Source organism: Taurulus bubalis (genome assembly GCF_910589615.1).
Source record: "Taurulus bubalis genome assembly, chromosome: 14".
Lineage (NCBI taxonomy): Eukaryota > Metazoa > Chordata > Actinopteri > Perciformes > Cottidae > Taurulus > Taurulus bubalis.
This window is the reverse complement of record NC_136602.1, coordinates 14,258,848-14,271,933: the sequence shown is the minus strand read 5'-3', so window position 1 is coordinate 14,271,933 and position 13,086 is coordinate 14,258,848. Positions and strand designations below refer to the sequence as shown.

The following is a 13,086-nucleotide window of genomic DNA, read 5'->3' as shown; positions in this document are numbered from 1 at the left end:
TGTTTTAATGAAGCTTCAAACCTTCATCCGACATATGATCTATACTCATTAAAAGGTGGGTCAGGAGTTCATGTCTCCGGGCCTAAATGTCCAAGTCTAAATAAAGACCAAGGATTCAACTTGCAGCTGAAAGAAGGAGTCTGTTCAGCTGAAGGAGACGTTCAGATCCTGAACTTCACTAACAGACACACTCTTTCTCCAACTTCTTTACTTTGACTGGAGAAAACCACATGAATAGTTGTCCCACTGGTTTAACACCTGACAGGGAGCACTTAACATTGTGTTTGCAAGTGAAATAATCAGAAACACAAATGGGTGTTTTGTGTATGTGTGTGTGTGTGTGTGCGTGTGTGTGTTTTTGTGTGTGTTGTTGCTGTGTTGTAGTTTTTGCTCCTCAGATCTGAATCTGTATTGAGGAGAGACCCCGCAGCAAAAACACTGGTATTTATACCGCTGAGACCTGGAGACCAACGATTCTCAAGCCAAGCGACCCTCCTGAGTGTGTGTGTGTGTGTGTGTGTGTGTGTGTGTGTGTGTGTGTGTGTGTGTGTGTGTGTGTGTGTGTGTGTGTGTGTGTGTGTGTGTGTGTGCGCCCATGTGGGTGTAGACAAGCGGCTGCTATCTAAACCAGAGAGACTGGACACTCTGGTCCACCTGGTTAGAATAGACCCTGGGAGTCTCCTCTCCTCCATTGTCTCCTTTCCTCTCCTCTCCTCTCCTCTCCTCCTCCTCAGGAATTGTCCTTAAAGAGGAGTAAGACTCACACTCGCAGCATCTCAAATCCATATATGGTGGAGACAGAGTAGAGAAGCAGTAAAGTAAACTGCTCACAGTGAGTAATTGAGGAGGAATAGGACAAACTGTGATTGGCTCCAGTAGCACTGCCGTGAACTATCTGTATATGTAGACTTGTCCAAACAGGCTTTGATAGAAAGCATTGCAGCAGGTTGCTTAGAGAGGTTTTGAAGTATGCTTTCAATAATGATGCGATGACCAGATGGATTGTGGTCGTTCAGTGCAACAATGTGTGCTAAAACGATTACACCACAATTTATCTTTCATCTTTTTGTGTTGTCATTGTATATGTATATGTATATGCATTGATCGATTGTTTGTCATTATTGGAGCAGCGTTCCTGTGACATGTTTCTTTTTTTGGGAGGGGTATGGGTGATGGAGGTAGACAGAGAAGTGTGAGTCAGTGGACAACTGAACATGTAAACAGACTTTCCTGGGAATCATAAGTTGTTTTGCTCGGTGACGCTCTGCCTTCTCCTCATAACCATGTTTAGTATAACTTCTCATTTGTACCATGGTGCATGTGGATATAAACAATATATTATTTATATCCACACTTGTATTCTTCTTATTGTAGGAGCAAATGTACTCCTTCAATCAAAAGAATAAAGGCGTAGTGACCTACTTTGCCGTCATTACAGCTGATTCTGGGACAGAAACTATGTGCTGCCGGTGTTTGTCCACCCAAAGTCAGCGCTCGCTATCTTTTGTAATTGTAATTCTGACCAAATTAACCACCTTGTGGATTTTTAGCTGATCTAGTTGAATGTGAATAGAGCATATATCGATGTCAGCAGTCAGTCTGCCACAAACATTCATGGTCCCCAGAGGATAACACCTTGGGACTTTGCTGATCCTCTTCTCTCTAGTCTCTCTTCTTCTACTGCCACTATGAGGTTGACATCTGAGGCTTTGAGTGAATTGTTTTTAACAACTATTTGATTGGTTGTCATAACATTTTAATACACACATATATGTTCCCTTCATGATGAATTGTAATAGGTTTGGTGATCCCCTGACTTTTCATCTATTACACCATCATCAGGTAAAGTTGTCCAATATTGTGGTTTATGACTAAGTATCTGCATCATTAATGACATGACTTTGAGCCTCAGCTGTGCTTTGTGTTAAACTAAGATAGTGAACAGGGTAAACATTGCTAAACATCAGCATGTTAACCATCTTCAATCCAGCTTTCTTTTGTCACGCTGTTTTTATCCCAATAATGCTTTATTTTTTATGTTTTTTGCTTTTTAATGCAACGATTTGTAATCCCGAGCATATCGTTGTATTCAAAAAGGCAGCTCTGCTGTATTGATGAACAATATTGTTTATGTATGGCCTAAACTCTTAGTTTACATCTCTCCATTACAATCTCAGCATAAGAAACAGGAGACACAATGATTCCTAAGATTTGACACCACCAACATCATTTTGTGTGAAGGTTTTCAACAATGTTAACTATTTGCAGTACTTTCTGTGCACTGTCCATAAAATGCCAATATAAGATGGAAGTCAAGTCAGACAAGAAAAACAAGTGAGATTTCTTTCTGAAATGTATCTTTTTTAATTTGCATCCCCCTATTCCTTGTCTTTACATAGTGTGGATTTAACCTTCAAGTGTTTTCGCTTAAGAAGATACTGACTCAGTTTGGATGTCATTGTTGTTTATACTAACATACCTTCAGTATGTTTGAGATTACTGAGCTACCAAAATGTAATTTCTAACTGAACAGTGCCCTCCAGTGTTTGACTTGATAAATATACTTCTTTTCAAATAGCTTTTTAAAAAAGCCTACTTTTAGTCTGAAAAATCAACATACACAATTTGTATAGTCTATATAGTCAAAAAAAAAGAGTTCACTTCGAACCGTTACATTAAATCGTCATTGTGCAAAACAGCAATTCCCATCAGCTACAAAACTGCTAACAAAATTTTCTGAAATAAAATGCCCAACAGGCAACATTCTGCCATAGCTTCATTTTGTGGGATACATTAATCCTTCGGTGTATTTGGAGAGGCCTGTTGTGGCTGCGATCCACTTGTTGTAGTTGGTGACTTGTGTGTAAACCCCTGGTTTGTTCCTACGGGCACAGCCGTCCCCCCAGCTCACCACCCCGAACAGAAACATCCGACCTGCCACTTCACACACCAGCGGACCACCAGAGTCACCCTGTGAGAGGAGGAGGCAACAGTCAGTCACACTCACAGCATGAAGAGATCCAATCATATCGTATGTTGTTATAAAGGCCCACATTGATACTGACTGTCTATAAGCAATGCAATGACTTGAGATTTGAAGCCACAATATTGTGGACAAATGAGTCAAATGTCTTCTTGGCCCATTAAACCCCAGTACACCACTATATATTTAAATGTGATACATTGAATGACTAATATCCAAGTATTAATTATTGATTACATTATTGTATTTTAGGCAGAGCCCGCATTTAGACAAGTAAACTAAATTCCTCTATTGACCCCATGAATAAAAGTAATTATTGGTTGTCTGGCCGGTCCTTCTGACATGGTAAGCCACTCCTTAAATAAATTGTCAAACTCAGAGCATAAATAAATCCACCTAAGGGTAGACAAGGATATAATCAATAACCTTAGATCCTCAGATCTTTTTTAATGCTACAGAAATGTATAACATGTTGCATAAGTTCTGTTCTTTAAGCACTTCTGTTTTTGTGCTGACATTCAAAACAAGGCTAAAGACATTCATTCATACACTAAGCTTACCTTGCAGGAATCATTGCTCCAGTCAGGGCTCCCAGCACAGAACATGTTTTCAGTGATGTAATTTCCATAGTACAATTGACCTGTACAGTCAGTCTGCGGGAGCAGATTCACCTTGGCTTGCTTCAGTAACTGCGAGGAACGACTCGCCGCTGCAGACAACAGTGTCAGTTAGAATCAGGGGGAAAAGCTGAAAGATCAGTCACAGATCTGTGGGTTAGCGGTTCTGCAGTGCATACCGGATCTCTCACTCCCGAATCCTGCGATGCTGCACTGAAATCCAGCAGGAAGCTGAGCATGAGATGGAGGAAGACACACTGTCCGTGCAGACGCCGACCTCACCGCACACCCTCCATTTCTGCTTTTGATCTTCAACAGTGCTGAAATGCAAAGACAAGCACAGCTATGAATCCTGCACACAAAGCCCCTGTACAGCTCTGTATCTTTCTCTCTCTCACACACACACACACACACACACACACACACACACACACACACACACACACACACACACACACACACACACACACACACACACACACACACAGTACAAGTCTGCGCACCTATGTCATTGTTATAGTTGGACTCGTGTTTTTGGTGGATGATCAGTTTTTCCACAGTGAAGCTCTGCTCCCTGCCAGCATCAGTGCCATTGAGTGCAGTCTTCCCCAGGTACACAACGAGACGCTTGATGTTAATCTCCTCACTGAACAAAAAACAAACACGACCATGTAAGACTACATATCTACATTTATAAGTAATATATAGAGAAACAAAAGTACATTGTATTTTCTGAGTGTGTGTTTGGTCTCACCCATCAAAGAAGCAGTGTGCAGCTGTGAGAACCCAGCATGGTGCGATGAGAGAGCCACCACAGATGAATATGCGCCGATTAAAGAGAGCAGCGACCCATGGGTGCGACTCTATTGGTGTGAAAGAACCGCCTACAATTTTATGCATCCTCTGCTCAGACCTCTCGCCACACGTCAGCTCTGCAGGGACACACAGGACGAGTCAGTGGGTGATGATGAAGGAATCAAAAGATGACATTGAGAAAATAGTCTATTTAAACAACACTTCTTACCTGTATCCACAGCCGATGGAGGTTTTGTTGTTGGTGTAGAACCTGTATGGAATCAGGAAACACACATTAATGAAAAGGTCCAAATCAACCATACAATACATCAATGATTTTTAAAATCCCCAATTAATCCATACATCTGGGAATGTTGCAGAATTCTCTCACAATCCTCCTTCCTCTTCGGACACGGCACCACGGCATCGACATCTGGTCAGGGTTCCTGGCATTCAAGTGAAATAATATTAAACACATAATATAACAACAAAACATGTCGAGGCCCCAGATTGGTGACTTAAAGTATACCTGCAGTAACTGTGGTCGCCAAGTCCCTTTGAGGCTCCTGAGGGGATGCGAAACCTGTTCCAGTTGAGGCATCTGCCTCCGTTTATCGACTGAGAAACAAATCCCCTGTAACTGCTCCCATCCTCAGACTGACACATAACTGAGGATCACATGGCAAAAAATAATTAATGTCTCTCACCTGATGCAACAAATGCAGAATAGTAAGTGTTGCCCTGACCATTGTCTTACCCCTGTTAGTGTCACGAGGTGAAGGTGACCGACTATTTTTAGACCTTCTTCGTGAAAAAGTCTGAAAGAAGCACAGATAAACTTGATTGAGACATTTCTATAAAACTCCCTGACCTCCTCAGTATGTCTATTAAACTTAAAGTTACTTCCTTGTATTATTGCTTACCGCATCAACGCTGAATGCTGCAAAGATGGCAATAATGACTAACGGGTTCATTTTCACTTCTGGCTTCGCTTCTCCTTTTTGGGGATTTTTTTATCTGAAGACGGAGAGAAAAATGAAACAAAATTACAGAAATGAAACAAAACAAAACAGGCAGACTGGATTCAAGGCTCCTGTGCCCTTATATGGAAGTCATTTTAGGTTTGTTGTTTACTCCATGCATGTGCACACCATTACATTGCATTTGTTTTTCAATGTGTACAGTTCAAACATTGAATTTCTAGATGTTTCTGAGATACAATATCAGTTTGATAATGACAAAATGGTTGTATGGTTAAACTTCACTTTGCAAGATTTCTGTCAACAAACACTTTCATCTTCACAAAATAGTTGTGTCTCATGAGTCATCTTTCCAGGTCCAATATTACAAATACAATTTGTGATTTATGAAAAGCTTCAAAGTGACTTGGCGACCACAATTACTGCAGGTATACTTTAAGTATACAATAAATAAAACTGACCTCACTTTAATTAACTTATTATTCTAACAGTAACGTAGCACCACTTCTTATATTTCACCAAAGAGCGCTTGGGAACCACATGTCATTAACATACCTTAGTCCAGGGGTGGGCAATTCATTTTCCCAAGGGGCCACATGAGAAATTTGGACCGTTGTGGAGGGCCGAACCAATAGTCTGAATTTAATTCAATTAACTCAATATGAATGTTATTACTTTATTAAAAAACTGTAAATTATATTGTTTTGAGCTGCTACTGGTAAGAATACGTGTTACAATAAGGCTATGAAAATAAGTTAAAAAAATGTAAACCGTACCTTAAATATGTATGTTAAAGACCAGCAATGTATTAACTTTAAACAAAAGCAATAAGTGCTTTTGATGGTTTCCAGTTCAGTTGTTCTTACTCAGTGAGAAAAGTCCAGTCTGTGTTGCTTGAACAAGAGCATGACGTCTGGTTGAAGGAGGTGGAGATGTGAAGGACAGCTGACAGGTATCAGAGAGAGGATCTGATCTGTTGAACTTCATCACTAGAATGTTTGTTCTCATGTAGGTAGATCCAAAGAGAACCAACATCTTCTGAGCATCTTTCCTCATGTGAGGAACGTTCTCCTCTTTGAGAGAAGAGTGAAGATCCTGACTTAAAGTGCTCTGCCATCGTGGATCAGACCGCAGGTCAGATCCGCGGCAGCTTTGCGCGATTAATTTTCAATCTGGAGGCGGAGACTGCAGCGTGAGGCTGCTTGGGAGGCGGGGGTCTCTCGACAGAAACTGCAGAACAATACGATTTCACTTCAGTCTCCAAGTCGGCAACACTGCCCGTAGTGAGGCTGAATAAGCGCGCGCGCCTTCAAAGTAAAAGCAGTGCAGTTTGTATTGCATTCATGGCGTGCACCTTATTTATTTATTTTTCATTTTTGATTGACCTCGCGCGGGCCAGACTGGGAGAGCCGCGGGCCGTAAGATGCCCAGGTCTGCCTTGGTCTCTGCTCCTCCTGAGTTTCTCCCGCGGTTGTGTCTGTTTGAAAATCTTCTTCTGTTGCTAACTTCGGGACTCGGGGAGTTTGAAAAGGAACGAAAGCACCTCGGCCCAAAATCTGAATTTTTTTTTTGCTGTGAGAAATTGGTTGTGTGGCGTGAGTGCGTGTGAAAACATGCAAAAGCGTGTGTCACACGGCGAAACCGTGAGAGTTGGTAGCTCTGCGAAGGTGAATACGATTCATGAAAGAGCACGTTTCCATCAGCGCACTCAAAAGCACGGAGAAACCGCGGAGGAGTACATTAGAACAGTGATTGTCAACCACTGTGCCGCGGCACACCAGTGTGCCGTGACAGATCATCAGGTGTGCCGTGAGAAAATTTCCAATTTCACTTAATTGGTCCAAAAAAATATTATTTAGCTGCCGCAAATAATTTTCCATTGTTGAGCGTCTGAGCCTGCAATATAGTGCCTGGCCTAGTAGTTTCCTATAGAACAGGTCTGCACCTTGTTCTGCTATTAAACAAACTAAACGGCCGTATGTTATTGATCGTACACGACAGCTTGTAATTTCTGGGTCGCGTCTACAACTCTTTCCGCCCTGATGCGATGCACACAGGAGAGCACACAGTGGACAGAGAGAGCACACAGTGGACAGAGAGAGCGGCGAAAAATATGTCGCGTGCTTTTCACAATGGGATTTGCTGCTTTAAGCTATCACTATTTTAAGCTATGAGCTCTCATGTTTAAAGCCCAACAGTTAAGGTATTTGTAGGTCAAGACAAACATCCAACAGGCTGCAGCCTGGCGCTCCATCAATGACGTTTCTGACGTTTCTGAGGCTCTAGAAATATTCTTCCAAAAGCCCGAAAAACACACTCAAGTGACAAAGCCTGCTCACTTTGTGGTCATCATTAAAATAAATGAACACTTTGTTTCCTTTAAGTTAGTATTTATCAAACTGGGGCGTATTACAGGTGGGGCGCAAGAGGAAATGCTGATTTTACCGTACGCCGTTAATAGGTCAGATGCGCATGTACGACTCGCCGATTCTTGTCATTTCGCCAAAAGCCGATTTTTATGAGATCTCCGTGAGGTTGTCTTTTCTGCTGTTGCGTCGCTCAACATGGAGCATGAATTGAGAACGGCTGTATCAAATCTACCTCCTTTTAAAAAGAGTTGTAGAGGAAAGCAGCTCACTGCAGCCACTATTAATGATACAACGTTATGCTCACACATCTGCACTCATTCTGTTTTGCAAAAAAATAGCTTGTTGTTTTCCACAATAAGCTATTTAGTTGTAATTAAATATTAGGTTTTTTTTGCACGGTTATAACTTTATTTTCATTTTTCTAACAAAATGATAACACATTTGTTTTTGTCTGATGGAGCAATCTGGTTTAATTGAAAGTGATTTCAATGTTCTATTATTTATAAAAGCACAGATGGAGTCACTAGTACTGTGACGTATTACTTTGTAGTACTGTGAGGTGCCGCGATGTAGTATGTCCGTCAGTCGCTCCCCCCCCACTAAAGCTGTAAACCTAGGGGAAACACTGAATACTGTGACATTCTGTAACTTTTTGGGTTGTTGGTGTGCCGCAGGATTTTTTTATTGTAGAAAATGTGCCACGGCTCAAAAACGGTTGAAAAACACTGCATTAGAAGCCTGTATGAGCTAGCTGATACCTGTGCATTTGCGGACGTGAAAGATGAAAATATCCGGGACAGGTCAGTCATAGGGATATTAGATAAAGAGCTATCAGCGAAGCTACAGCTAATGCCAGACTTGACGCTTAATAAAGCCGTAGAGCTAGTGAGGCAGTCTGAGCAAGTAAAAGGGCATATTAGCCAGCAGGGAGCTAATGCTAACTGTTCTCAAGTGAGTGAAGTAGCTTACAAGCAGCGTGCGCAATATAATGGGAAATGGAGCAACGGAAACTGGCAGACAAAAGGGACCAGAGAGAAACAAGGTGTTAACAATAGGGGACACAAATGTTCTAGATGTGGCAGAGTGCATGCTAAAGAAGATACATGTGCCGCACGTGATGCAGAATGCCACAATTGTAAGAAGCTAGGACATTTTGCAGCAGTATGCCGTTCCCACGTGATCAACAAGGTCACTGCACCCTACGAGGGAGGAGACGGAAGACACGTTCATTTCCTGGGGGAAATTACAGACGTGGACGACTCAAACAAGGCATGGACGGTAAAACTGTTGGTGCAAGATATTACAATGGAATTTAAAATCGACACAGGGGCTGATTTAAGTGTCATCTCAGAAAAGACTTTTAACCTGCTGAGAAATAAGCCACGACTGAAAACTGGTGTAACCAAATTAGGCAGCCCAGGAGGTAGAGTGGACTGCAAGGGTTACTTCACAGCTACCACAGAGTGGAAAAAGCAAACGTTTAGGTTTAAAATAAACGTGATCAAGGGGCAACATGGCAGCAACTTGCTGAGCCGTAATGTAGCTATCGCTATGGGTTTAGTCAAGCGAATAGAAGAAGTTAAAAGCACAGAGCATTTAAGTGATGCCAGCCCTGCAGACATAGGCAGACTGAAAATAAAGCCCATCAGAATCAGACTGCAGGAGGACGCTGTACCCTACAGTGTGACTACATCAAGGTGTGTGTTTGTGCCTACTCTCTAAAGTAAAAAAAAGAGTTGGACCACATGGTAGCCAGTGGTGTGATAGAGCCAATCAAGGAGCCCACAGAGTGGTGTGCTCCAATGGTTGCTGTACCCAAGAAGAACAAAGAGCAGCCAAGGATTTGTGTTGATCTACAACGCCTGAATAAAGCAGTGAAGAGGGAGAAGTTCATTCTGCCCACAATAGATGACATCCTACCTAAACTAACAGGCGCAAAAGTGTTTTCCCTTTTAGATGCAGCAAGTGGTTTCTGGCAGATACCGCTAGACAAAGAGAGTGCCAAACTCACTACCTTCATAACTCCCTTTGGAAGGTATTTCTTTAATAGACTGCCATTTGGAATCACAAGTGCACCAGAAATCTTTCAACGTGAAATGACTGAGGTCTTGAAGGATGAAGAAGGCCTGGCGGTTTACATGGACGACATCCTTATTTATGCAGACTCAGAAGAAGTCCATGAAGTGAGACTCCAAAAGACTATGGACACACTGGAGTAAGCAAGCACATCCAGCATGCTGTCAGTACATGTAAGGACTGTCAGGAGTCCAAGTCGACTCAGAAGAAAGAACCCCTGAACACTACCCTGCTACCCAGTCGCCCATGGGAAAGAGTAGCAGCCGACATATGTGAGCTGAATAAACAGAACTACTTGGTAGTTGTAGACTATTTTTCACGATATATAGAAATAGTGTTAATTGAAGCAACTGATTTTGCGCCCAATTATTGCCAATGCATTTCAGGTGTGAGTGTCATGTGACTGTCGTCTATATAAGCTGATGCACCTGGGCAAAAATACAAAAGTTGTTTTCTGGTGCTTTCTCAGAACTTGTGTTGAGTCGGTATATCTGGCAGTCAAGCTCTGTTTAACAGGTTATGGGCCCAGATGCGTTAGACGTTTGTGCGAAGAGATATCCGGCGTGAGTAGCCACTGAGAGACATTTGCTTTTGTGTGTATCTCACGAATTGGAGTGGCAGCACCATGAGCGAACATACGAGCTGTGGGAGACAAAGTTTTTGGGACATCTGCGGTTGCAGAAACTGAAGGACACCATCTTAAATCAGCCCGCCGATGGCGCAGAAGAAAACACACTGGCTGAGGATGCGGCGAAGAACGCGGAAGCGTACGCGGAACTGATCCAATTCCTTGATGACAAAAGTTTGTCTCTGGTCATGCGAGAGGCAGCGAATGACGGGCGTAGAGCGCTCAGGATTTTGCGCGACTATTATGCAGGCAAGGGTAAGCCCCGCATTGTATGCCTGTATACAAAACTGACTTCTTTGCAAAAGATGAGTAGTGAGAGTGTGACTGACTATGTCATACGTGCGGAGACTTCGATCACAGCGCTGCGTAATGCTGGAGAGGTTTTAACCTCTTAACGTTCTGCTGTCCCGTGGGCGTCCATTTCAACTGTACACTGTACATTCTGTTGTACATTCCGTTGTACGCTGTACATCTATTTATAGTTCGGTACGAGTGCCATATGTTTCTGGAAACATACGATTCTTGTGATTCCAGCTGTCCACTCCATTTCAAGATCAGACCACCGAAGCAGCTACAATCAATACTTTTGTCAGACAACAACAAACAAGCGATTTGAAAATCAAGACAACTCACCGATGACGCCTCATATTGATCTATAAATCCATAATATTCCAACAAAAACGGCGTTGTTACGTCGTAAAGGTCCAATAAAAATAAATCCCATAAAAGATTTATTCCAAAACACGTGATTACAACCATAAATATCCACCAACTGGCGTTGCATCAATACATTGCAGCAGAAAGTTATGTTTGCATGGGAGCACAGCTACAAACTCGCTATCAAAATGTCCGCCGAAATCTAACTGTTCCAATGAGACCCCACTTGAACCAATAGGAGATTCATGTCCTGACTGACAAGCTACATTACCCAACCAGAAGCTACGTTGAAGTTTAGGCTCAGCCTCTATTTTCTTACGTGGCTCAATCCTGTCGCGCCAGAAAGCTCAGATGACAGGCGTTTCGGACAGCCAATGAAATTCACTAAACAAAGATAGGCAGGAAGAGGGGGGGGCAAATAATCCCAACAGCCTTCAATTTGATGAGAAGAGACAGCTGCTGTAGAGCTTCAGTCTGAAGTGTAAATTAGCATAAAAATGCATTTATACTTCATTTTCTCTGTCAGCAATACTGGTAGTATATATGAATAGTCCTATATAAGTTTGCAAGACTATAAGCCTTTTTAAATAGGTATATAGTGTGTATATATATCAGGAATATTTTTTTTGTCTCAAAATGAAAAAACGCCTATACATTTCATTAGAAAAACATGTGTAAAATATTCATTTTCTGTGATAGGTATCAACTTTTTACTTGGACTAGAAAAGGCTTCAGGCTATGGTCCCATTGTGTTTTCCAGTCCATAAGTCACATTTATAGTCATCTACAGGCATCTATTTACAAAGAAATGTTCAGATGGAAATAAAAACCTTATACTTTAGTGTGTTCAAACTCATATAACTCAGTGTCAGCAGCACTTAAAGTGATTCTGACTATTGAGTGGAAAAAGCTTCAGATTGTTACCTTTCAAAAGAGACCAAGACCATGCATTTACTCCAAATAGTTCAAGTACAGCTTGCAATTTACTTTGGGTCTACCTGGATCAAATTTTACAGGAACGTTAAGAGGTTGCGATGGACTATTGGTTGCAATGATTTTGAAGGGGCTGCCAGACTCATTTAAGCCTTTTTCCATTTTTGTCACTCAAAGTTATGATGCTCTCTCTTTTGCGGAGTTAAAGACTAAGTTGCGCAGTTATGAGAGCACTGAAGGTATGCGCACAGCTGTGGCCGACGACAATGTCATGGGGGCCCGTGCGCATCCAAGGAGGGCTGCCCCAGCAGGCGCAAGTGCGCGCAGCACCGAGAGCGGGGACAGTGCGTGTTTCCGTTGTGGCCAGAGAGGTTACAAGGTAAGAGACTGTCAGCGTGGTCAACAGTGGTACAACCAGGGCGAGAGTACCGGACGGCGAGGAGGATGGCGACAGTGGCAGCGGGACAACGCGCGCAGAGTGTCCGAGGAGACGGATGACAACACCTTCGTGTTCAAACTGGTGACCAGCGAGCCAGGGAGCGGTGTCACCAGAAAGGGCTTGATGGTGGACACCGGTGCGACGGCGCATATCATCACTGACCTGGCGAAGTTCAAGAACTTTGATGACCGATTCCAGTCCGAGACGCACTGCGTGGAGCTGGCCGATGGCACAAGCTGCACGGGGGTCGCGGAGCGCAGAGGAGACGCCGAGGTGTGTCTGATCGACAGCAGGGGACGGCACCTCAGTGCCACACTGAAGCAGGCGCTGTACATCCCCTCGTATCCCCAAGACATCTTCTCCGTGAGAGCTGCAACTTATAGTGGGGCAACGGTGATCTTCAAGGAAGGAGAAGACGTCTTGCAGTATAGAGACGGTACGCGCTTCCTCATTCATGAGCATAACCGACTGTTCTATTTGCCTACTGTGTCAGTAAACAATGACTGTGATGATCAATGTATGAGCTGTCATGATATTCAGACGTGGCACGAGATTTTGGGACACTGTAATTTTGATGATGTCATGAAGTTGGAGAATGTTGTGGATGGA

General features: G+C 42.8%; 1 protein-coding gene across 1 annotated transcript; it reads right to left on the bottom strand.

Moving 5' to 3' along the window:
- Positions 1-2,393: 2,393 nt before the first annotated feature.
- Positions 2,394-5,369, bottom strand: LOC306746607 (urokinase-type plasminogen activator-like; the record flags this gene model as incomplete). The annotated part of the gene is made up of 10 exons (XM_079229537.1): positions 2,394-2,971; positions 3,544-3,692; positions 3,780-3,920; positions 4,104-4,246; positions 4,355-4,532; positions 4,625-4,666; positions 4,759-4,841; positions 4,925-5,063; positions 5,153-5,213; positions 5,319-5,369. The coding sequence occupies 10 exons, from the start codon at positions 5,367-5,369 to the stop codon at positions 2,777-2,779; spliced, it is 1,182 nt and encodes a 393-aa protein (XP_079085663.1). The 3' UTR covers positions 2,394-2,776.
- Between the last annotated feature and the right edge of the window lie 7,717 nt (positions 5,370-13,086).